This window comes from Orbicella faveolata, unplaced genomic scaffold (assembly GCF_042242905.1).
Source record: "Orbicella faveolata isolate gen_17 unplaced genomic scaffold, um_ofav_v1 contig_2, whole genome shotgun sequence".
Lineage (NCBI taxonomy): Eukaryota > Metazoa > Cnidaria > Anthozoa > Scleractinia > Merulinidae > Orbicella > Orbicella faveolata.
In genome coordinates this window covers 2004336-2029540 of record NW_028301547.1, presented here as the reverse complement: position 1 = coordinate 2029540, position 25205 = coordinate 2004336, and the positions used below count along the sequence as shown (strand labels likewise).

The following is a 25205-nucleotide window of genomic DNA, read 5'->3' as shown; positions in this document are numbered from 1 at the left end:
TCGACGATTAATCAACGCAGGTTTATCTCTGTCCACTTTTAAATGGCAAGGAAAGTCACAGTAAGTAAATTCAATTGAGTATAATGTATTTTGAAGCTGAGAGAGTTTGTTTGGTTATTTGTAGCTCGGCGCTGTAATCGCGCGTCATCCTGTGTTTCTCTCGCCGCATAATTTTAAGCCAAAAAAAAGTCACTGCAGTCGAGTTTGCCTCTCTGATCAATATTGTATTTAAGAGAATTTCTGTGGAACACACTCAACGGATCTCCTCGCTTTCTGCTACTTAATTTACCGTAGAAAAGTTTGATTTCGAGCGACTCGCATCGACTGATAGCAATTGTTTTCTAGTACAACTTCAATCTTTTCACCACATTTCACAACGGAAAAACAATTTTGGAGAACTTAACTGGTCAACTAGATGCAACCAACATAAAGTAGTTCGAAATGAGTCTGTTCTTTAGTACATCTTTCTTTGTCTAGTATCTGAGTTACTCGCTCCTTCGCTCGTTAGATTTTTTACAATGGTTTGTGGACGGAACGTAAGCCAGTTCAGTAACAAAGTTGTGTAAACAAACCGACTTGTAAGCCAATTTACCGCAGGAAAAAAATAAATATGTCATTTTCCGGCTTAGCGTCGGTCCGTACCGCAGGCCGAGGGGAGCATTTTCAAGATCTCGGTCACAGTTTTTCACTATATGGACCTCCCAGCCGGTAAATAACATATATTTTATGTGTGTTTTTGCGGTGCTTTTTCTGAACGAAAAATTTATAGTCACATGTTAATTTTGTTCGCACTATGTTAACCGTTTTTTATTATTGCTTTTATGCGTGAGACTCTTAACTTTCCTTCACTTAGGATAATTTTAAAAAGTATATAAATCCGTAGACTTTTCATGGAGTACGAGGCATTCAAGGCCTACCTTTTTTCGGTATCATATGCGGGAATCTATCATTTTCTATCCTGGTATCATTTGCGGTCCAATTTGGCCAGGAATTTGTGGGGATCATTTGTAATCCCAGGATCATTTGCGGGCCTTTACCAATCTCACTGACTGAACATTTACAATGCGGGTTCATAAAGGTTGACGGGGAAAACGTGCAAGACTTTCATGCCAAATGGACAGCGAGATCTTTGAGTCCTCAGCCTCTCTCGCTATGGTTTTCCCTCTCTTCTGTCCTCTTCTATAAAATGGTCTCCAGAACCAAACTAGTAACACCACATTCTATCGCGCGCGCAGAGCGCAACTTTTATTATGACACACACACTTCAGTCTTCAGAACAAATTCAGGTTTTCGGTTGTGGCTGGAGTTTCGGCTGTCAACACTGTAAAATGGTTTTTGTAACCTGTTGGTTAGCGTTCATGGCTGTTAGCAATGTCGTTGGACGTTTTACTAAGAATCGTTGTGATGAAAGGTAAGGCTAATGTCGAATAAGAGAAAAAAAATTATTTGAACTCTGTGAACTGCTTTCTCTATTGGCAGCAGCGTATTGTAAAATGTTCTACGACTTTCGTTTTTCGTTAATATGATCGCGAGAAAAAGCAACTTTTGAGATGTTTTAGCAATATTTAAAACGGCGTTTTCAAAATATACTGAGACCAGCCGTTACGAGCAGAAAGAAAACGCGTTTTATCGGTTCGTCCCATCTGTGGACCGTGTCCATGGCGACAGTGTAAACAAAAGGGTCGCGCGTGGCGAGATGGCGCGGAACATTTATTCGCATTTACTCGGAAGCATAAGTAAATGAATATCAACAAGGCTTAGTTACCAGACAGGTTAGATAGCACGCAACGCTGACTCCGACACGTCCTATCAAATTTTGACGCCGTTTTTAGAATAAATTCGAAACGCAGGAAAGTTCATAGTATTTACGCAATCAAAGAATTTTGTTTCGTGAAACATCCCAGAATCCCATCGGTTGAATAAGTTAGCGAACGTCATCCTGGAGCCGCCTGAGACTGGGTGCGAGTGTAAACGGCGCGATGGAAAAGAAACTAGAGCAGAGAGCGCTGGTATTGCCTGCGTTTTGCGTTTACCAGATACGAAGTATGCTTTGAAAAGTACGGTATTTTAATTTTCACGCGAGGCGTTTATCCACGTATTTAGAAAAAGCCAGGCCAAAAGCTGCCATGCATGCCTGCAGCAGCGCCCCCCACCCCCTCCCCCTTCCCCTCCTCGCCCGGGAGTAGTAGCAACATATCTGGCGAATTTGACCAGTCTTCTCGCAAAAAGAAAACTGTTTTTCTTCTAAGATAAACCCAATCATAATACACCAACTCAATAAATGGACTTTTTCCTTCGGTTTTCAGCGACAATACAGTGAAGGAAGAGGAGATATCAGTTGACAAGAAGGTAAGAGATTGAGTAAGAGAAAGGTGTTAGTAAACCACAGCGGTTCACAAGTGAGCCAGAGCTTATCAACGTGACATGACCAGCGGTGTACGTTGCTAATCCACGTAGGTCAATGCTAGTCTTTCACATCTCCCAGTCGACAGCGCACTGACCTGCTTTTCCCTCAACCAAAGTCCTGTAAGTTTGAAGAACCTGACAGTTGTATATCTTGATTACCTTAATAGGAATTGAGAGTTGTCATGTGAGAAAGTAACTTAGTAACACAACAAGCAAATTCACATATTAAACAATGAGAGGTGGTAAAAGGGTTTTAGTGTATTTCTGTAATCACAGGATATTAGGTTAGATTTTTGACAACTACTGACATAAACACAAATCGATCGAATCATCTTGTAAGGGAGGAGAGAACTTTGCGTAACTTTGTCGAAGTTTTCCACACTTCTGTTCTCGATCCTGTGAACTGCTCTCTCATGAGAGTTGTACAAACGATCGACAACAGAATTGGCAGGTAGGACAACAATCGATCGAATCATCTCATAAGGGAGGAGATAGCATCACTTAAGTTTGTTGTGCTGTTCCGCTTTTCTGTTCTGGACCCTTTGTACAACTGTCTTATGCGAGTTGTACAAAAGAACGAGAATATATTAGGTAAGAATGAAAATCATGTGCATCATTTACAGAATAAAGTTCTCAAAACTCGGCCCTCGCCCGGCGTATGGAACGGTTTACCGATGAAAGCATAGAGTATTTCCATTAGGGACCCGGGCATCAGGGAATAATAGAATGTGGACCCCAAACCAGTCCATATAAATTACATCAGTTAGTTAGCATTTTCAGAACAAATCTTTCCTATAGACACAGACAGGGCTTGGCACGGCACGAAAAATTGGATTTACTGTATATTTGATCTTCATCAAAGTCGAGGTCAAATATGGTCATAGCTTTGATCCAAACTTTGATGCGCGTCAAATGTGTGTCAAATATATCATGGCTTTGCCGATACATTTGATCTTTACATACATACATACATACTTTGACAAAGAAGAGGGCAAATGTGATATTAACTTTGACTCCACCTTTGACGCACGTCAAAGGAGGAATCAAAGATCTTATGGATTTTCCATACATTTGATCCCTGTCAAAAGCGAGGTCAAACATGTCAATAACTTTGACTCCAGCTTTGATGCGCGTTAAAGGCGTTCAAAGACACCACGGTTTTCCATACCTTTGATCTCTTATGTCAAAGGCGTTCAAAGACACCACGACTTTGTACAACTTTTATCCTATGTCATGTCATGTCATGTCATGTCAAAAGGGAGGTCAAATATGGCCACATCCTGCGACTTTTCTTTAAACGCCCCAATAAATAAAAGCCTGCCTTCTTGCCAATGAGTATCTTTTAAATAAAAAAAGTTTTCATTTGAACTGGAGGTAATAGAAGAAAACAGCGGGAAAACGCGGCTTTCAGTGGCTTCCCGCATTTTTCTGGCCAACCAGAGAGGAGACTAATGGTCAACGAAGTCGGCTGTGAGGCACGCGGACATTTTTCTTCATTTGACTTCATGGTCAGCCGCCAGATAGATATCTCGCGCTAATGCTTCAGATACCGCTAACACGAAAATAACAGTGAAAATTAAGCGCAGAGATTTTAAGGTCTTGAAGTTGTTAGTTATGCTTTTCTCTTGTGCCTTTTTTTTTTGTTCAGACAAGGACAAGGAAACGAAAGAACACAGAACAACATGAGTACTGTGAGGAAAATAAAGTTCGTCGAAAGGAAGTGCATGCTCAGCGGCTCAACAATTTATCCAACTGCACCGAGGTTAAAGTCCTTGGAGAAGGAGCTTTTGGAAAGGTGGGGAAATGTATAGATTACAGTTCATCAGGAATTTCCAATCCCCAATCCACAAAATTAGAAATTTGTTGCGTTTGCTTGTAGAAGTTTCACTTCTGACAGAAACAAATAGAGCTAACTATTCTGAAACATATATATATATATATATATATATATATATATATATATATATATATATATATATATATATTGTGATTATCGAACAGATTTTCGTCTACTTTCGAGCGAGCATTATGTGAAAATTAGACATTTCAGAGAATTAGTATTGTATGTGTGGGTTGAAGTTATATAAAGCACCTCCAAGGTGGACCATGGTAATACAGTAACGCATTCATTTTACTCCTGTTATTTAGGTTAGTCTGTATCGACGGAATGACACCAAAATGGATTATGCCGTCAAGGAATTAAAAAGATTTGATCCAGGCAGTTACGAGATCGAGAGAAAAATCTTGGAGCTCGGTAATTCCACTTGGAATCTTTTTCTGTCCGCACTTTGTGGAGAGTTCTTTTATGAGGTATGTGAAAATCGAATACCACTTGACCAATTAGCTAAGTTTTCCTAAGTTTCCCGGCGTTTCAAGAACAGAAAAAGTGTAACGACTACTGAAAACACAGGGCAACAATTGATGGCTTAAAACTTGACAAGTGTATATAAGTTATATGAACAGACGTTTAACTTTTTATGCTGTACCGCTCCCACCCTTCTCCCCTCCTCCGGCCACTCCCCCCCCCCCCCCCCACCTTGAGGTAGGTCTGAGACTTCCCACTGGTCCAATTCTCCCGGAAGAGGGAGTATTGCTTTGGCTGTAATTACAGTAAGAGTTATCCTGCGTAACTCACGGAAAAAAAGAATTTAGCTTTGTTTGAAAGCCTGATGATCATCAGACGATCTTGCAGCGATTGCTTTCTGTTGCTGTCTTAAAATCTGTTTATTATTCACCACATGTTTCTTTCCCGTGTGCGATTGGTCTAAGCACGTCACGTGCCACACCCAGAAGTGGAGAGTATCCGAGGTTATTGTTCTCTAGCAATACCCCTGGCGTGCTAAAGGCGACCTTGCATTTCATAATACTGTAACAATAATTGGCCGTATCCTATCTGATAAATTTCCCTGTAATCTATTCTCATTTCAGGGTTGCCGTTATTTGGTATTGGAGTTTATGCTCGCAGGTGACCTGCAGAAGGTTTTCAATTTGCACAAAAAACTGTTCAGCGAATTGCATGCGAGGTAGGATGAAATCGAAAATGTAAGCCGTTCGCGGCCCCATGCAGTCATCGAGTCGTTAATATATAATTGCATATCTAGAGTTCACAGGTCCGCAATTAATAGGTGTAGAGATAAAGGCTATCAATCATCATAGGTTCCCAATGTGTGCAAAAAGGTAGAACAGCTGCATTTTGAATATTTAGCCTTTTTGGCATAAAATACGAGGAGAAATAACTGTATTTAAACAATTAGTTTTACGATAGAAAAAGTTAAGATGAAGTGTCTTGGAAGGTAACAAACATTTGATGCTCGATATTTTCAAAGTGAAACCGTAATTTACAGTGGCCTCTGATCTAATAATACCAAATAGTCTCATTACTGTGATGTTTTCATTCTTTATGGGTTTAGATTCTACATCGCTGAAATTATCTGTGGATTAGAATATCTACACTTGCAAGGAGTGGTCCATAGGTAAAATCGAAGTCGCTTCATTTTACAGCACTTTTGCTATTAATTACCCCACACTTGAATACTTATAATACGGTTACCTACACTCGTTAGAGTACAGTACGGCTACTTGGGCGCTTTTCATTTGAGTGTCGCAATTTGCACTTAAAAAAATTCACGCCAATTTTAAAGCCAAAACCAATCGTTACTTGTTTCGCACTCGTTTTCCCGCGCTTCGTGTCATGTAATTACTTCGAGTTTTGATTGGTTCACTGTATTGTCTATGTCCTTTGTGATTGGCTAGAGCGATTACTTTGGTTTTGGTTTTACGGCACTCAGTTGAAACCGCACTAACATTTCTAACAAAACTAATACCTGGTAAAAATTTAAAAATGATCTCTGGCTAAAGCGGTTAAAGATTACAAGCTTTCGACTGCCTGAAATGCAGTCTTCAACAGGGTAAAATGTCAAAACTAATACCACTCAATTTATACAAAGTCTCTAAAAGATTTCCAATTTACCAAAGCCTACTATATATCGATGTTGAGGAGACTTTGTATGGACTGAGTAAATAGGCCATCTTTACTGATGAGCTTTGGCAATTTTTTTTACAAGTCAGTCATTTCGCTACTTTTCAGCTTAAATTGTCAACGATGATTCGGTGACTTGCTATAGATTTAAATGACTTGTACCCAATCCTCTCATGCTGTGCACATGCACTAATATTGGGGAACTACAACTACTTTGTATGGAAGCCACTTAAAAGTTTTGTAACTGTTTCTATATTCCATATTATTACGACAGAGACTTAAAGCTTCAGAACGTCCTTATGGATGAGGAGGGACACCTCAAAATCGCCGACTTTGGTCTAGCAATGGATGACATGTGGCTGGGCGAGAAAATCGAAGAAGATTGGGAAACCGGGACACCTTCATTTATCGCGCCTGAGGTATGTCTAATCTCAAGCCTTGAAAATGAAAAATTATCAGAAATTATAGCGTCTGACTCAGGCTATGGGATGATAGGAGCTAAAATATGAATTGTCCCACATGGTCGAGTATATACGCCAGTGCGCGAGCACGCGAGCACACGAGCACTCGAGCACGCGATCCCACTCGAAAAATTAGATTGCATGAGGAGACTCGTCTCATGCGAGGGGATTTCGCGCGAGTTTGTGTGTTCGTTCCCTGAGAAAAATGAGAGTCTACTTTCAGTCCAATTGGCGACGAGATGAACAAACAGCGGTATGCTTTTCGTTATAATATTTCTGTGTTATTATGTGAGATCCTGTCTGATCCTGTCAAGTGTCGCTCTACAAGCTCTTTTCACTTCGCTATACATTAAAAACAATGATACAACCGTGATGACGTCTTGATTCTCATTATGACTTTTTTTTCAGGTAATTGAACACCAGCCATATGATTCCTGTTGTGACTGGTGGTCGCTTGGAGTGATGCTTTACTATATGCTCACATCCATGGTTTGTGACAGAACTTGTGATTATCCAAGTTAAAAGTGACTTAAGTTTCAGCTGTCGATACTCTTGTAATAGTACTAGTTTTCAGAAACTCGATGGAAGAACTTCGATGCTGCTAGGATAATTGGTAAATTCCGATCCCTGAGGAACGAAGGAGGCCTGGACTCACTTGTGTAGACGCGTTTAACTTAAGCAACTGAGTCGAAAACAATTGCACTGAGCAGTAATGTGTTTTAGATGCAAAATCAATGCATTTTTTTATGTTTGTTTGTCTTTTTTATTTTAACTGAATACCAAGGAAAAAATATGATTCTTTGCGATATTCCTTGGAGTCATGAATAAACGCCATCATTTTTCACACCACTTTGGTCACGGAGGACTGGGAATAGGACACTATGTGACGTCAGCAACCATGAATCAAGGCCTTTAACTCCATACCCGCTTAGATGTTTTTGTTTCTTTTTTCATGAACAGAAGCCGTTTCATAACAAAGTCATCCGAGACCTCTATAACTCGATAGTTATGGACGAGGTGGAATATAGACCTAAATTGTCTGAGATTGCTTGGAATTTGCTAACACAGGTAGGTAGACATTCTTTTCCAAAACTAATGATTACATATATTCAGCGAGAGCTGAGTTTATGACAGCTGTTCCGACATGCATTTCTCCCTCCTCATATAAAGACAACTTCTTTTTATTCCATCAGTTGAAAGTCACTTTTAAACTATATGTTTATGTTTGTGTTTGAACAACCGAGGGTTTCATTACGTTGTAGAAAATATAACTTCAAATACTGACGCCTTTTTTCAGCTGCCACAATTCTAGATATTGTAGACATTCGCACTCATCAAATACACCTCGTTGGCCAATACATATGTCTCTTAGAATTACATTGTCTTACCCTTGGTTTTCTTTCTTTAGCTCTTGGAAAAGAACCCCTTGAGAAGGATTGGTTACAAAGGTGGATCAAACCCGTGGATTAGAAAACACGAGTTCTTCCAGTCCTTAAACTGGGACCAACTTGAACAACGAAACATCGAGCCGCCCTGGAATCCAAGAAAAAGAATTTTGCTCGAGTAAGGATTCTTTAAAACAAACGAACTTACATACATTCTGTAAGATAGGTAATGTGTATGATATCATTCTAAACGAGATAGGACATAGCCAGTCATTCTGTCACACTTGCAAAAGTGTCATTTTAGCTTTCTTTGACGTCAAAAACGGGTGTTTTGTAGACAAGTGCTATATCTTTGTTCCTTTGCTGAAGGACAACTTCCTTCCTGTTGATGGTTTGGTCTCGTTAAGTTGTTGGTTTTTTCTTTTTTGAAAAAAAAATACGGACAAAACAGTACTATTAACAGGAAAAAATTGATCAAGATGTAAACTGAATATCAGCCGGCTTATGAGCCTGTCAGAACATTCCGTTTAATTTTTTCAATTTGATATCACAACCTTGTGCATCAGTTACCCATTATAACACTACTTTTATAGCTTCAATAAACTTATTTTCCAGTTTTTTAACAAAACTAGGCATTTATAATCATGTGTCCATCAGCATTGAGGTTTTGACATGTTCATGACAATGCCCTTTAACCGCAGCATTCGCTAACGTTAATTTTGAAGGATTCTGTCCCACATATTACAAGCAGTATAGGTGACACTATTTTAGACTATGTTAGGCGATGCTGTTCCATAGAATGACTAAAGCAATTTTGGTTGTTGGTCCAATCACAACGCTCCGAAGATCAGAACCAACAATCAATTTCAATTGACTTAAAAGTCGTGATCTATCTTCGCAGGTGTGAGGCAAAAATGGAGAAACAAGGGAAGTCCTCTCCTGCCTGTGAGAGTTCCTCTGAGAGTTCCAATAAGACTCCCTGTGCTTCCGCTTCTTACTCTGCTTCGTGTGTTTCCGCTGATGTCATTAAGGATGAAGACGGTGTCTCTCGTTCTCCTTCAGCGACGGACAATACTTTAACTCCATAGAAAAGTTGAAATCATTGAACAAAAAAGTGATGAGAAAACGAAACTCATCAATCAGAAGAACACTGAAAATCTATTCAGATGAAAGCCAAGGGTTTGATGATCTCGGTCTTAGAGAATGGAGTAAATAATGAAGAAAATTGTAAACTGCTGGATACGAACTGTTCTGATGTACCCATGTACCGGTATTTAGTCAGAAAAATTGCATCTAAGATCGAGTTCAGTGCCTCATGAAGCAAAGTGCATTTAATTATTGTCAGTAGTAGATCATTTGCGGGCCTGTACAGATTTCTTTTCTTTAACCGCTCGTTTGTCCGCAATTATTTCGAGGAATCACGAGTCCAAGGTTTTCTATAACAGATTTGAGAGAACCCAACACCACAAACACTATGCTTCGTTTAACCATAGTCTGCTGTTCAATATTTCTTCCCTTTTCTCCATCGTATTTGGCAAGCGTGTCGCGGATCCCGATTCGTTCGAGTCCTATCCTTACGAATACACCAAAATCAATCGAGATGATGTCGACAATTTATTAAATTTGTAAATATGTACGTAGTTTTCCCCTGCTGGCCGGCGCGTCTTCGGGCGGATCACCTTTGGGTGGGACAGGGCCAGTAGGGGTAAAAAAATATTTGTTATTTTGAAGTTAAAAAGTTTTTGAAAAATTTGTAAATATATACGTAGTTTTCCCCTACTGGCCGGCGCGTCTTCGGACGGATCACCTTCTGGTGGGACAGGGCCAGTAGGGGTATAAAAATATTTTGTATTTTAAAAGGTTTTCGGGGCGTCTTCCATCATGGATTGACACATGACCCCTTTGTAAATTTCTAGTATCATAAAATTAAATTGAGTTTCATTGAAAAATACCTCTCTGTCTCTTGCTTTTTCCTGCTTACCCCAGAATGTGCCTCAATAACCCTTCCCAGGTCCTCCATTGTGACGTAGGGCTTTTTTGATGACGTCAAACCCTTCTCAGGTCGTGACGTCAAGGGATGTGTGGCTGTGTCAAAAATGCCTATTATGGTGACGTGAACGACATCCGGCTTTCTGCTTGGTCCATTCAAAAATACTGCGGTCTGATTGGTTACTCCACATACCGTCTACGTATACTACTTATACCTGTGTTGGTTTTCTTTATTTTCAGTATTCTGTTCCCTGTTTAACACTGGGAAAACAAAAAATTCAAATACTGCAAATACTGGGAGATGAAAAACTCTCAATGAAGGGCTGATTCATAGCAAATGCCTTTATGCTGTTGTACCATTCATGTGCAACGCTCATAGCGACAATGTCTTGATGAAAAATCTAGACGACAAAGTCTAGACCAAAAGTTGAATTTAAGGTGGTATGGTACCCTAAAATATGGCGATGTTCATGAAAAATTCAATTCCTTGGAAATACAAGACTTAAGACCCTTGAGGACTTGTCAAAAACATTTTGAAACGATCTTGCCGAATTTCCTTCCAGATGAGTGTGAAATTTAAGGAAAGTACACAGTGGTATAAGTTTTTTCACGTGGCAACGGCCATAGCAACGACTGTTTACTATAAGAACGTGACCAAAAATATATAGATTATTTTTGACTTATATGAACGAAACTATTTAGAAAAAACTAAGACATGCACAACTCGATGGGTATAATTATTTGTGAAAAGCTTTGCCTCAAATTGCCATCACAGGCTCATTCATTTCCCTTATGACAAGGAATATTTCCCACAACTGCGGTAACTTTTTACAAAATAGAACAACCATTGCACCCCCTCCCCCGAGATCCAATCTGCACCCCCCCCCCCCACTATTTGTGGCTCGTTAAATGCTTAATACTTCGTGTAAAAAACTTAAAGTGCATTTTTCTCAAAAGTTTACTTTTGTACCGACTGACTTCGCGCCAACATTTCTACTTTGCAAGGTTTTTAAGTAGAATTTCTGAAACTTGGGCTCATCAAAGACCAATAGTGTCGTGATGATATAAACCAAAAAAATCGTAACATTTTAAGGTCTGTCACGTGACATGAGATGATTTGTCCACTGGGTGTGGTAAAAAATAAGGTTATTTCCAAATAAAGCTGTAAAAAGCACTGAAAATAAGAGTTAACTGTCAAAACTTAGGTTCATATCACAGAACAAAACAGAAACTTACATGATATGCTTATTTGACAGTCAATTCTTGTTTTGTAAAAGAGCAGGAAGTGTTGGCGTCAATACTATAAAACACTCTTCAAAAGGCTGTGGCTGGTTTCCATAGCAACCATTTTGAGTAAAACTCTAGAAATTTAATTTCTCTTCTTGAGTGCAAGAGCACACAATTGATCTTTCTTCACCATATTTAAACAAACTTTTTGGTCCATATTGAGGGTACCATACCACCTTAAGAGCTGATGTCAATCATCTTCGTTAACCGATAACCGATGAATACACTTTAATGAATATCACTGCCCTTGGTCTAAGACGGGACCAAATTCAAAATATGCACTTCAACTAAATTACATTTTCCTGTTAAGGCGGTACTACATATGGCAAGCTAAACTGGAGGAAAAGCCAACAAATTTTACACTTTTGGTTCAGGTTTTTTCTTCTTTAACTGTCGCCTGAGATGCATTCTAACAAAGGGTGTTCACTATATTCTCAAGTTTGGAGACAACAGAGAATTCCCAAGCACTTTGAATACATGTTCGCGTAGCTTTTGGCACAGAGGCTGAGATGAATTATAGCAAAAAAAAATATATTGCACTTGCAAAAGCGACAGTTCTACACATAAACGGTATGAAAATAAATCTACCTAAGTCAAGCACTTACTGTATTTTATTCAATATTTGCTCGAGCGAATAGTGAAGGAAGATGTATTTTCAATTATAGCAGTGAACGTTAATAAAGGAAGATATTTGCCTGACAGTGAAAACGATCCATACGGCGAATACGTGACCGCGTGCATGCGCTCATGGTGTAATTTGCCCCTGCTGTCAGGGGTGGGGGGCGGGGGGGGGGGGGGGCAAATCGGCGAACACATTCGTCCAAAAAATTCTCGATACAAACTAGATTATGATCGCGTTACACTACGTGAGCACAACTTAAACTCGAAAGAAATACGGTACATGTTTTCTATTTCTTGAATAGAGCGCTCAAATTCTCAACGGTCGGCATTGTAACAACACCGCTTACTTCAGAGGGTCACACGTCCCACTCTCAAATAAATTATTGATTACCTCAACTCGTATCATGCGTTTGGACTACCTGTGATCTAGAGAATGGCCCGAAGGGCTGCCAAGCGGAGCCACATACTCATGGAAACCCGTAAATCACTTTTCTCATGGTAAAAGTGGCTAGCGGTATTGTTCATGGGCGCGTACGCATAATGACGTCGGCGACGACGACGGCGACGCACAACATGGCGGTCATACTCCAGCTAATAGGACATGCGGCCTTGGTTTACAGCGTAAATCTGTGATATTGGGCATCCATGTTATGGTCAATTGACACCCGTCAAAACAAGGTATCCGCTGACCAGCATCACATGACTATATCGCGAACTCAACTATAGATGTCATCAAGGTCACGTGTTTTTTGAAGTTGACCACTGACCAAGTACTGGTTTTTCGATTAGATCGCGGGCTCAGGCCAGGTTGACTTACTGTAATCGGGGCCGCGTTGTTCGGAAGTTGGTTAAGCTTGCTAACCCAGAATTAAAAGTTAATCGAAGTATAAATTTTTCTTGTATAAAAATGTTTGTGTAGTTTGAGATTATTCAAATGAGAAGGCCAAACAATATAAACAGAAAATCTCACCACAAATTAAAGTTAAAAGACTCAAATCAAAATTCTCGCTTATCCTGGATTACCCTGAACAGTCTGACAAACCCGACCCAGGAGCTCCCCTTCCAGGCTTGGCTAAATCTATATGTTACTGTTGCTCAAATGGAGGGTTTATGCTAAGAAGATTGTACTTAAAGTGCACCTAACCCCAAAAATTTTTTTTCGCTAGAACGAATCTACTTATTATTTGGAATAGTTCTGCGAAAACATTTTTGGATTCCGTTAAATCCTCGATTTTCTGTGCCACGACGAAATCTCGAAAATAGCTCCAAAACACCGCCATTTTGTTTCACGACCGAGTTTGAGGAGAATGGGTCCAGCGGCTCTTGTGACGTCTACCCAGGAAGGTTGGATATTTCATTTCCTCTCATTTCCTTCAGGATGGTGCAATACTCATTCGAAAAGTGCGCAGAAACGCCTTCCAGAGGTGCTATCGGCTGTTGCAGCAATATTCCAGATTTTAAAAAAGATATACTGTACAATTTACTGACGATGATCGGCTAATGGTGCAATAAAGACGTAAACGATGGTTGATTTTGTCGAACCGAAACAAGCGAACTGAATCTGTGAGAACCATTGAAGAACTCTCACTGGAATTTGTTCCGCAGACTTTCGAACGCTATTTTCATACATTTTCTGCTTAAAGCTAACTAGCAATTTATAGAAATACCACCGACAACCTATATCTTCCAATCCCGCAGTATTTATAACATAACCGGCAAAGTTGTGTGATCCGGTCATGATCAAGAAACGTTATACCGATACCTAAATAGATCGCAACTGTACGCCGCTAACCAACACTTATTTCTCTTTCGATTTAGATGAAAGTCGAAGATTAATCCTCTAGAATTACATGATAACAAAATTGTTAGACTCACAGAGTTTTTCGAAGGTTTGGAAATCAGCAGTGTGACAAAGATTCTGTGCAATAGCGTCGAAAATATGACCGCGTAACATTATCTGCGGACCGCTTAGGGAACACATCCTTTTCGCTTATCCGACGAATTTCACTGCAAACTTTGAGAACAATTTACATTGGTTATTTGGAGTTACGACTTAAAACGTGTGACAATGTGAAATCGGTAACTGTATGAAATGTTTCCTTCCGCCTTGCTTCCCGCAGCTTCAAAAATACAGGTCCAAACAATACGATTTTCAATCGATCAAAGCCAATGTTTTGGAGGTCATCAAGTCTCGAAAACTGCAATACGTACGTCGCTCTTATAAACATGAAGCATTCAACTGAAAGTAAAACACAAACTGGATTTAACAGAACCTTGACAAAATACATTCTCGGTAAGGACAAATGTAAACGGGCTATAAACACGCGTGGGAATCTTATGTTTAGTTGACGAAATTACCATCGAAAGCAGTCCTTGAGTTTTCTTTCCTGCTGTTCGTTTGCCTGCTCCTCCACTTCGTATCTAGCTTTCCATTCCTAATATACAAGCAGCTCGTCCGCAAAGACGTCTTCCCCGTCGTCGCTTGAAATATTGTAAATTGCTCTCAAAGCTCTAAGCAGTGAGTTCACAGTTGTCGAACGTGCTCGATCGAAGTTTATTTCGGAGCCTTCCGAATCGAAACTTAACTCTGACTCCAGTGACGAAAAAGAAATGATTCTGAGACAAAACTTGGACGTTTTAGTCCCAAAATACATCGGAACGATTAGTTTTGCATTCTCGAGCAAATACAGTGAGTTGACTGAGGCGCTATTGTGTTTGGTTCCTGGGTAGACGTCATCAGGTACCGCCGCCCCAGACTCCCTAAAACGCGGTCGTGAAACACTTAATCGCGACTTTGAAAGGGCATAGAAAATCGAGGATTCAACCAAATTCAAAAATTTCTTCGCCCAAATGCTTTAAATAAAGTCTAGATTTGTTTTAGCGAAAAAAAAATTTTGGGGTTAGGTGCACTTTAATATACATATACATCAAATTAAATATGAAAAGTTACAAACTGTTCATAGGTGACAGTGATGGGCCAGACTCTTTCGTGCTCTCCGAGCTTCCCGCGTGCATCCATAACTCGATATACGCACGCTAAGCATGAACCAATTCTTTATTGTTTCATAATTAAATGATTTACACTTGACAGACTTTTGTGGACTATAATTCTTTGAAGTGGCTCTCTAATTACTGGTTTACCAGCCTGCTTTGAATAAAACTCTTTTGGACCAAACGGAAAGGAATAAATGAGGACTTTTCTTGTTATCCAACAACTAATCTTTACCCTCTCCCTTGTTCGCACCCACGTTTGATACTTTAAAACACATTTCAAGAGTTTGCACCAAGAGTTCAAAGGGCTTATCTAGGGGGCTTACATTTAAATTAAAAATATAACTTATACTAGGATGACATCAATACCTCTACAAATAGGTATTTAACGGAAAAAGATAAAAAATCAAAGCCTTTGGAGTCTTTATAAATTGTTGAAAGTGACAGAAAATTACAACGTTTTCTTTAGCTTGCGTCCTGGCGTTACTCGTATGAAGAACTTTTTCCGCATTCTGTCCGCGCGCAATTTGGAGCGAGAGCAGAAAAATCGACGAAGCGGGGGGTTGTGGTGGGTCACCGCACCCCACCCGTCGGATTTTTTCTGCAACCATACTTTTTACGGAAAGCTTTCTATGCAGTATACCTCTTCTATGTTTGATAAACAGGAAGAGCCAAATAATAAGAGACCCAATTTTATGTTCTATACTGCATGAACGGGCACCAGGCACTAACGTTTTGTCGATTCGTGTGATGTTTCATACAAATGGCCCGGCGTGTACAATCGATAAAACCGATAATTGATGGCAATTGATAACAATCGATAGAAATTAATAAATTGTATCAGAAATCGATAAAAATCAATAAAGAGATACGTTGCAAGTTGAAATCGATAATTCTCGATTTTAAATTAATGATATCGATTTTATTGAACTTATCGATTTTATTAGCGTAAACCGTCTCCACATATTTTAGGTAGCGAAGCATCAGAAAATGAACAGATTTAAATAAGCCCTCACAGCTTAGACAGCTTAGGAATCGAAGATCAAATCGCTATGCTACTTCTGTATCCTCTCGTATTTGAATCTGTTTTTCTAATTTCGATTATTCTCTTCTCATTCTAATGCAAAGCATCATTGACATGAAACAAACAAAATCTGAATAATAACAAATGTCGCGTCGCATTATAAAGTTTATAACTCAGTTAAACATGGCGACGAATCGCATTTTCAATTGATTTGCTTTGAAGCTTAGCTCTTGAGACTACCTTAGAAAGAAATTATGTCGATAAAAAATAAAAAAATAGAAAAAATGTTTTAGTCAGTATCCAATTTTTACAGTTTAAATCGCTGACAGTCTGATAGCCTGCAGTCACGGCAGAGCCGCTCGCCCTCTGGGGCTGTCCCTCGCAGCTCATGCAACCATTCCTCGCATAACTACAGGTTCAATAAGCTGGTACGTGAATGTCGATATGATGTAGACCTCTTTCGATTCATCTATCGTTGTGTTAAAAACCGGCGAACGAGGCAAGGGAGAGAATATTTATATCACGCATCGCACGCATATCTTTAGACCTCTATCAAATCAGCCAAATCACCTTTTACCTCCTCCACTTCCTGAGCAAAATCTTCAGGGTAGTCATCCTGCGGGAAGCCATCTGGAACAACGTCGTTTGGAAGCCGCGGTGGATTACGCAACGATGCCCCAGAAGTCACTGAGCTTGAAGCTGTATACTGCCCGGAACTGCAGGAACACTCACGACGTCTTGGACGTTCTATCCTCCGGTCGATTACTGAATAATAGGTGGTGGGCGCTGAGTCGGAGGAGGCATAGCTTGCTTGATCACTCCTGATTTCGTGAGAGGTTGGTAGCACCGTATAATTCAGCTGATCTCTTGGCCTACAACACCTGATGTAAATGGCACTGAGAACGCCGCAGACTGCGAGGAATCCTAAAATAGAGATAACAAATGGCCCGGCACGTCTTATTTCATCATGATCATCGGACTTTAAATACTCGCTTACCACAGGAATACTGGAATACCACGCCAGTGCAGCCGCGATGGCGAGGAAGGATAACAGTAGTGCCAAGATGACACAACAACAGCAAGCATCACAACATGGATTGCAACTGCAAGCCAAACCACAACAGCGAATGCGACAACAGTCGTCTTGAGGTATGTGAAATATGGGTGTTGAAGGTCTGGAAATCACGCCAAATGGCAGAGTGCAATCGGAACTTGATTCGAAATCTTTCAATATCAAGTCTGGTTCTTCGTAATTGTCCTGAATGTGGCGCTTAATCTTGTGCACCAAATCTCTTCTCTTGGGTCTCAGTTCCTTGATAATTGCGAGCAAGTTCGCCATCTTTGTTGGTTCGCTGCCGATGATGTTGAGTTGACGTAAAATGCTGAATGCCTCCCAGCCGCTGCTGATTTTTTCGCGTTGGCCAGTGGGAATGAGATCTCCACAAACATGTATTAGGCTGTGTAGATTCCTTTCGTGTAGTTCATTGCTGAGATCATTCAAAAGAATTTGAAAGGGATTGAGGACTGACATGGCCGCTCACTTCGCGTGATTTACTCGTGCGCAGACAGGAGACTCGCAGATCCTTACAATTTTACATGACTTTTTTAAAAGTTTCACATAATATTGCATGCGCATTACCAATCTTTGGCTGTAAATTCTGCGTGTTTTGTTCAATTTGTAAGTCTTCTACGTCCAACTCAGCCTGAGCATCTTCTTGTTGCATCTGTGGCATGCGGGAAATCCCCGCTTTCTTAGAATTAGGGGAAGTTTATGCGCTCAGTTTCAACCAGTGCTCTTTGCGCGCCTCTGTTGTTGTTAGAGCGAGTAAATAAGCGAAATGCTAATGTCTGATCAAAAACATGGCCTTCAGTTGTGCATATTTTCGTCAGCTGGACACAATATACTAAAAGGCCGTAACATAAATCTATTAAACTTTCATTGTTAACCCTGTTAACTTCGTGTAGGGGTAGCTGAGGGCGCATATGAACTCCCTTGCAGGGTACTGGTGAGGCAAGTGGCCCTTTGAAAATACTAAGAAATTTCCTCTTTCCCACTCCCAAAGAGATTTCTTTGCTACCTATTGCGTTTTGGTCCTTTGCATATTCTAGGGGGTAGTGGAAAGTTTTGGGTTTTTAATGGCAGCGTTTAGAAATGGTCCCGGAGTTACTCCCTTATATGGGCTAGTAGTAGTAGGTATGTGTGGCCCCAAAGGGTATGGTTTTTCAGCCGTTTTGGTCATAAATAGGGTATCGCTTATCTGGCCATTTTGGTCTCAAATACGGTATGGTATTTGCCCTCTAGTCTTGAATTGGATATGTTTTTTAGAAGAAGCTACTTTTTCATCTTTTCTATAAAACCATAAACAAAAGCCCTTCAAAAATTATGTTTAGGGCAACTGTGTCAGCCGCAACGGTCATAAATAGGGTATCGAATTTTTGGTCTGGTCATAAATAGGGTTGGGAAAATCGCAGATTTTGGTCATAAATAGGGTAAGCGTTTTAGGAAGCGGGCTGCACATCCTCGCCAAATTTTTCTGGGAGTACCCCTGGGGAAATGGTAAGGAATAAGCATCAAGAAAGTTAAGAGGGTGATAATGACCTAGAAGCAATGATATCGTCCGTCGGGTTGCAAGAAGGTTGCCCTTGCATATGTACATGTAAACCAAAAGTCAAAACCGCGCTACGGAACACTGTGGAGAAATTTAAAATGGACTTTTTCGTCTACTTTATGGAAACATCGCTAGTTCAACCAAATGTATATTGCTTATTAAATTAGCGTTCTCTTCTAGAGAAATTGTTTCGGTGTCATTTACTTTTCAGCTGACTTTTGCGTTCTCAACAGATGGACAACAACACGCATTTGGAGAGCACAAATGTACTTTTATATCCGAGTCACCATTTTTCATGAACACGATCTTTATAATCGGCGTTCAATTATTTATGATTAAGAGAAGCTTGCTGACTTCGCACTTTCCGTTCGGAACCGCTCGTTCACGGTTAACTTCTCTCCTTTACATTGTAACATAATCCGCCACGTTTGAGGTGATTTCGGGCAATTTTAAGAAAAGTTTCTGCCTGAAATTGCCTCGCTTCCACGTAGGTTTACATGGTAATGTAAGTGGGAAAAGTTAACCGCGCAAAGGACTGGTTCAATTGTTTCGTTCTTGTTAATTTGCATCTCTTTTGTTCTTTGGGCTAGCGACATTGTTTGCGTTTTTTATCTATTGTTTCGTTTGGCCAATTATAAAAACCTTGTAAACGGTGCAGTGCTCCCCACCTGCAGCTTTTAGAATTTCCACTACACACCTTCCTAGTGCGGATACGAGGGGAAAAAAAGGGGCAAAATAACTTTTGTCGCCTTATACCCCAATGAGGAGCCTAAAGACATCACAAAGTTGAAGGGGTGGGCAAGGGAGAATGCTCAAAAGCCAATTTGCAGGATTTCGAGTACCTGAAAGTGCTGAGGCTGCTTCTTTTGCTTACAAAACATAATCCACATTACGCACAAGGTCAGAAGGTAACTGTTTTATTCACCGTTTTGATTACAGACAACCGTTTATGAACATGTACAAATGAGATTCACTAAGGTACAAATTATAATTATTTGTGCCTTTACCTAACAAGATAAACTTTTGAGTGATGAAAATATATTACCGAGAATCTGGAAACAGTATAATTAAAATAATTTAAATATCTTCAATCTTGAACTTCTACATTTTACAACAAGTACATGTACTTCATTCTAATAAATCGGTTTTAAATAAAAAAAAGGAAAACTCCTAACAGTCCACACACAGCCTTTTTAAGACCCTTTGGGAGACACATTTCTGTCAGGTTAAAGAAGGTAAATCCCAGAAAATCCAGTCCTAATGTCTCAAGTCTGAATTATTTTTGATACAACTAAATCTGATGTTGTTATGTATTGTGTTCATTTGATTTCTAGGTACAAATGTAATTTTGTAAATCACAAAAAATGACTAAACATTTTGAGCGAGGGATCATTTACAAATGAATGTTATTACCCTTGTAACCTTAAACCTTAAGATTAGTCTTACAATGTTGCCACCCTACAGGATTATACTATCAGTGTCTCAAGAAGGGCAAAAAATAGATAGACATACATTAATTCATAAACTAGAGGCTTCCTTTCAAAACCATTTATACACTTTGTAAACTTCTTAAAGTACCAATTAGGAGAATTTGAACATATATCAAGATTCTCCCGGATGATCAGTTTCCTTATTCTCATCAGATGTATGCTTGATTTGGTATGTACAGAATTTATTAAGGAGAAAATAGAAGTTGATCACTGATGTGATAAAGAGCCAAAAGGCACATTTGAAATGTGCATGGGAAAGGGAGAGGAGGAGTGTGCGGGGATGTGGAACTTCAAACCCACTGATCCCCATCTATACCAAAGGCCTGAGAAAATGCCCGGACTGTTTGTTAATGTCATCTCAAACATTGGCTTCGTGAATTCTGTAGGACATGATTTCTAGTCCACCTCAAGGCTGAATGCTTCATAAACATTTGCTGCAAATTCCCTTGCACTGCCAACTTTAAACAAGTCTTGGAAGTAGTTGTTCTCTGAATCACTCAAGATGTGGTTAACTTGTCCATTAATGATAGGAATGATCTTGGCCAGTGGGAGATCAAGAGATGGTTCACGCTCAATACCGCCCACAGCGCCAAGTTCTGGAGAAAGCACAGAAAGATAAATGAATATTTACATGTACTGTTACACTGTAGTTTTAAGACCATGCAGTTTGTAAACTAATAGATCAACTGCAGGCTAGTGGATTTGCAGAGTTGCTGGCAAGTACGCTGATGGTAACTATCCTTTAGTGTTTTGATCAGAGTTTAGAAAATAGCCCAAAGATAATCGCGTCGTGGTTGAGTTTTCCTTGGCTTAGCCATCATGGTATCCCTGGGCGTGGTATATAAGCCATTATATCCCATCAAATATTTTCGCTCATGCGCGACTGGTCTAAACACGTCACGTGACCAAAAATTCCCTGCTAAAACTGGGCAATATCAGAGAATATTCCCCAATTTTCAAAACTGCGCGTGCTGCGAAAAAGATTTGAAGGATAATAATCACAAATATCCTAACATATTTTCGCAGCAAATGGAGGCTATTGTTTGTTTATACCATGCTCTACAAATACGGCAACCATAGGCATGATCTTTTGGTGCATTTTTATTTTTATTGTATTTTAGTTTTCTATATTTTGAGGGCATTTTTAATAAAACCATTACTCCACTCATGCTTACAAGTTGGATATGAGATGGTTATGGCCAACTGGGCGCTACATGCCTCATCGGCATCTACCATAGTATATCCAATGCACTCTTGTGAAATAATAATTATTTAAATAAACTCACCTAGTTCTTCAACTTGGAAGAAGGGAATCATGTTATGCATAACATGGGCAAATCCAGCATCCAAACACATCTTCAACACATTCTGACAATCATCGCTGTCCAGAATATCAAGAGTTTCTCCAACTAGGTTCTTGAAGTTGTCATCGGCTTCCTCACCACACAAACTTTCGATATCTGAGGGAAGCATGAATTTCTGGAGTGGTGTGCTGTGACAGCCATTCTTAGCCTTGTGGTTTGCAGCATCAGGGGATTTTCTTTTAATAGGTATGCTGTGGTTTGAAAATTCCACTGACTGTCTGATATGATTGACAAGTCTGGTGAGTTCCACATGGCTGAACTTCTCTTTTAAAGACACCTCACCTAAAATGTCTGAACAAATGTTTGAAGTTAAATTACTGAAAGATCAAATCTATTACATATCTACATGTACCATATCCAAAAGTCTCTTAATTCTGGTACATGCAGCTTAGACACGACGTGAAATCAACTGACACTCAGGGCTGTCAGTAAGGGCCGTAACCAGTAACACCTGTTATAGCTGAGTATGTTTGACAAGCCCTTGATGACACATGTGAAATTGCCCTTTGTTAATACAATTCACCCATAATGTAACAAGTTTGTTTCAGGTGTGAAGATCAAGGCTACAGGTGAATCAAAACTTAATGTCATTTCTTCCAGTAGTCACCTATCAGAAGTGGAGCTTTGTACTCAGAAGCCCTTCTTGTCCTGTCATGGTAAATGAACTGGAGGGGTGGATCTCTTTGTTAGCACTTAGTACAAGAATACCGCAGATCTTTCAATTAGCGCCGGGGGGCTATTTCAAATTTAGGAGAAGACGGAGGGTCACTTATTCAAGGGGGCGCTTCTTTAATTTTTCCCCAATTATGATTAGATATGATTTTTCTTTTGTAATACATGTACATGTCAGTCCCTCAGAAGTCTCAGAAGGCTCCTGTCTCTCTTGAAGAACTGTGAAATGTAATCCCTTTAAGAGTCCCTGTCCATAAAAATGGAAAATAACTTGGCAAGGGTTGAAAATTCGATTTCACTCATATTTTCATGGTAGATAGGCTAGGGTATGACAAAAACTACTGGATAGTTTTTTTGGCAAAATATCTTTTTATTTCAAAGAAATATGCAAATTACCAAATTTCGTTAAAATCGTCATTTGACGCACCATTTTATCAAGCAAGTTTGATAGCCTCGCATGCAAAACCACATCATTCTTCCGTCTTTAAAACACTCAAGGATGGTCTACAGAAGGATGGTCTACAGATTACTGCAAAAATTTCTTTGGGCAATTGATTGTGAGCGACGCGAGAGCTTTTCAAAGTACGTCAAAAATGCAAATATTTGACCATACGTCATCAAATTTCAATTTACGGGTTAGACGTATATTTTAGCATGCGCCACATGACCTGACCTATGTTAAGTTGAAATAGACACAGAGCTGATAATAATAACTTATTATAGCTTTGAAAAGCTCTTGCGTCGCTCACCATCATTTGCCCAAAGAAATTTTTGCAGGAATCTGTAGACCATCCTTCTGCAATTCAACCACCAGAAGCTTAATCCATTTGAAGGTTTCGCACATGGTGAAAATTAATTACATTCATGAAGTACTTTTAAGTGAATGAAATACATGTCTTCGAAATTTAATTATTTTGCACCCAAAAAGACAATGCAACATTCCCTAAAATCAACTCAGTACACATTTAAACATTGCACAAAAATATTTGAGTGTTTTAAAGATGGAAGAATGATGTGGTTTTGCATGCGAGGCTATCAAACTTGCTTGATAAAATGGTGCGTCAAATGACGATTTTAACGAAATTTGGTAATTTGCATATTTCTTTGAAATAAAAAGATATTTTGCCAAAAAAGCTATCCAGTAGTTTTTGTCATGCCCTGGCCTATCTACCATGACAATATGAGCGAAATCGAATTTTCGACCCTTGCCGCGAAATTAAGAATTTGTCTGATTTTTACAGGCAGGCACTCTTAAATGCTAGTCTAGGCTTGGTGCAGAAGGATGGCTGGGCTTTAGGCAATGAATTAGCAGATCGTCACTACCATCTGTTGTGACAGTCAATGTGCATTGCTTGAAAGAGTCAAAAATTACTTGCTTGAGATTCAACATGACCTAAACTACATGTTCTTTGTTGTCTCAGTACTCTCCCATACAACAGGGGGAGGGGCCAGGGCACTTTTTGAAGGGGAGGTGCTTATTTTAAATTTTGGCCGATAGGATGGGCACTTATTCGAAGGGAGCACATATTTGAGGGGAGGCACTAATTCAAGGATTTACAGTAATCTAACATTACATCATTATTTTGTATACTGCCCCTTTCCACAGTTTCACAGCTTCATTCTGGGATAAGTCCCTTGGTTGACCACGGCAACATGTTGAGCAATACATCAGAATACCATAATTTTGTGAAATGTTTGAAGTAGGTAAGAAGAAAATTGTAAATAACATTGTGACTTTAGATTGAGATAGACTGGCTGAAAAGGAAAATGTATAAAAGAAATGACTGACTACCATGAGGGAAAATTCATATGATTGCTTAATCCTTTTTATAAGCCTCCTGATTACCCTGCAGAATGACCCCAAGGAGAAGCCAGTGACGACTAGACTATGACTTTTAAGGGCTCCTCCCTAAGAGCACCCGAGAGTTCATGTGGGCTCTCTCTGAGATTTTTGGGTTGTGCATTTTGTTTTGCTTGCTTTGGTAAAAATAAATCATTTCAACATTTTATTGCTCATTTTTTGTTACCTTCTACGGCTCTTCTGATTTCTTCTACAAGAAAATCAAGACCATCACCCAACAGGTACGACACCAGAGCCAGGTATCTCTTCTGCAGTCCCTCAGCTATATGCACCTTCTTTCCATTTGAGCCTTCTCCCGTCACGACCAAACTGTCTAAATACATGTAGCCTCCAACGATGTTCAGCTGCACTCTTAAAAAGACAAACAGCATACAAGACGAGTAAATGGACGCTACGGTGCGCGAGAAACCCATTACTTTCAGCTGTTCCCAAAGTTCTAACTTGTTCGCGGGTCGTTCACGAAGTTTCGCTGTTATGGCTTCACAGTTAAGCTTCTCCATTAACGAATCGCGTAAGTTTGGCACCAGAGAATAAAACGTGATGGTGCAAGTTCTAAGGTTGCTTTCGAAATGGTGCTGTTTCCTCGCTTGTTCCACATACTCCATTTCTTGTTGTCGCTGCCATTCTGCGAAACGCCATCTTGCATAACGTCCGAGCAAATAAACCCCACCAACGATGGCCCCTGTAATGAAAAATTTCCTTCTGTGCCGTCGAAGAAAACCTTTAACGCTTTCCCACATGTTGTTACAATCAGGAAAAGAACGCGATTTGGAAGACTATAAAGAAGTTCTCGCTCCCGTGACGCCACTGTGCACGTTGGAAGTTCCTACGTCATTCCTGTACCCATGAAGTGTCCTGATATTACTCCTGAACGATTCAGATGAGCCCGAGGTAGATTTCCACTTTTTCTTCCCATTTTCTTCTTTGCTTTGAAAAAAAAAAAAAAAAAAAAATCGATAAACACGAGTTTCACAAAAATAATGAAAACAACAAACTACTACATATGTTTTAGACAAGATTTTTGGAATTGCACTGACGCAGTTTCAGATTTAAGAAGTCACGAAAT

At 39.7% G+C, this 25205-nt stretch overlaps 3 protein-coding genes across 3 annotated transcripts; 1 reads left to right on the top strand and 2 right to left on the bottom strand.

Annotated features, from left to right (window-relative positions):
* The first annotated feature begins 5824 nt into the window (after window positions 1–5824).
* LOC110058487 (serine/threonine-protein kinase Sgk3-like) lies at window positions 5825–10166 on the top strand. Its single transcript, XM_089289697.1, has 6 exons — window positions 5825–5879; window positions 6660–6804; window positions 7255–7335; window positions 7807–7914; window positions 8255–8409; window positions 9133–10166. Exons 2-6 carry the CDS (start codon window positions 6685–6687, stop codon window positions 9317–9319), a joined length of 651 nt encoding a protein of 216 aa, XP_089145823.1. The 5' UTR covers window positions 5825–5879; window positions 6660–6684; the 3' UTR covers window positions 9320–10166.
* A 4998-nt stretch (window positions 10167–15164) lies between these two features.
* LOC149111585 (uncharacterized) lies at window positions 15165–18045 on the bottom strand. The gene has a single exon (XM_089289237.1). It carries the CDS (start codon window positions 17672–17674, stop codon window positions 16685–16687), a length of 990 nt encoding a protein of 329 aa, XP_089145363.1. The 5' UTR covers window positions 17675–18045; the 3' UTR covers window positions 15165–16684.
* Window positions 18046–19653: 1608 nt separating this feature from the next.
* Window positions 19654–25148, bottom strand: LOC110058443 (peroxisomal biogenesis factor 3-like). Its single transcript, XM_089289236.1, has 3 exons — window positions 24306–25148; window positions 21529–21897; window positions 19654–20838 (listed from the first exon to the last, which is right to left on the bottom strand). The coding sequence occupies exons 1-3, from the start codon at window positions 24877–24879 to the stop codon at window positions 20639–20641; spliced, it is 1143 nt and encodes a 380-aa protein (XP_089145362.1). The 5' UTR covers window positions 24880–25148; the 3' UTR covers window positions 19654–20638.
* Window positions 25149–25205: the final 57 nt, after the last annotated feature.

Coding starts and splice junctions, on each gene's coding strand:
- LOC149111585 (XM_089289237.1), bottom strand. CDS start 17,674: ATGTCAGTCCTCAATCCCTTTCAAATTCTTTTGAATGATCTCAGCAAT.
- LOC110058487 (XM_089289697.1), top strand. CDS start 6,685: ATGGATGAGGAGGGACACCTCAAAATCGCCGACTTTGGTCTAGCAATG. Junction 7,336..7,806: donor ACTATATGCTCACATCCATG/GTTTGTGACAGA, acceptor TTTCATGAACAG/AAGCCGTTTCATAACAAAGT. Junction 8,410..9,132: donor AGAAAAAGAATTTTGCTCGA/GTAAGGATTCTT, acceptor CTATCTTCGCAG/GTGTGAGGCAAAAATGGAGA.
- LOC110058443 (XM_089289236.1), bottom strand. CDS start 24,879: ATGTGGGAAAGCGTTAAAGGTTTTCTTCGACGGCACAGAAGGAAATTT. Junction 21,898..24,305: donor AATCAGAAGAGCCGTAGAAG/GTAACAAAAAAT, acceptor ACATTTGTTCAG/ACATTTTAGGTGAGGTGTCT. Junction 20,839..21,528: donor CTTCCAAGTTGAAGAACTAG/GTGAGTTTATTT, acceptor TGCTTTCTCCAG/AACTTGGCGCTGTGGGCGGT.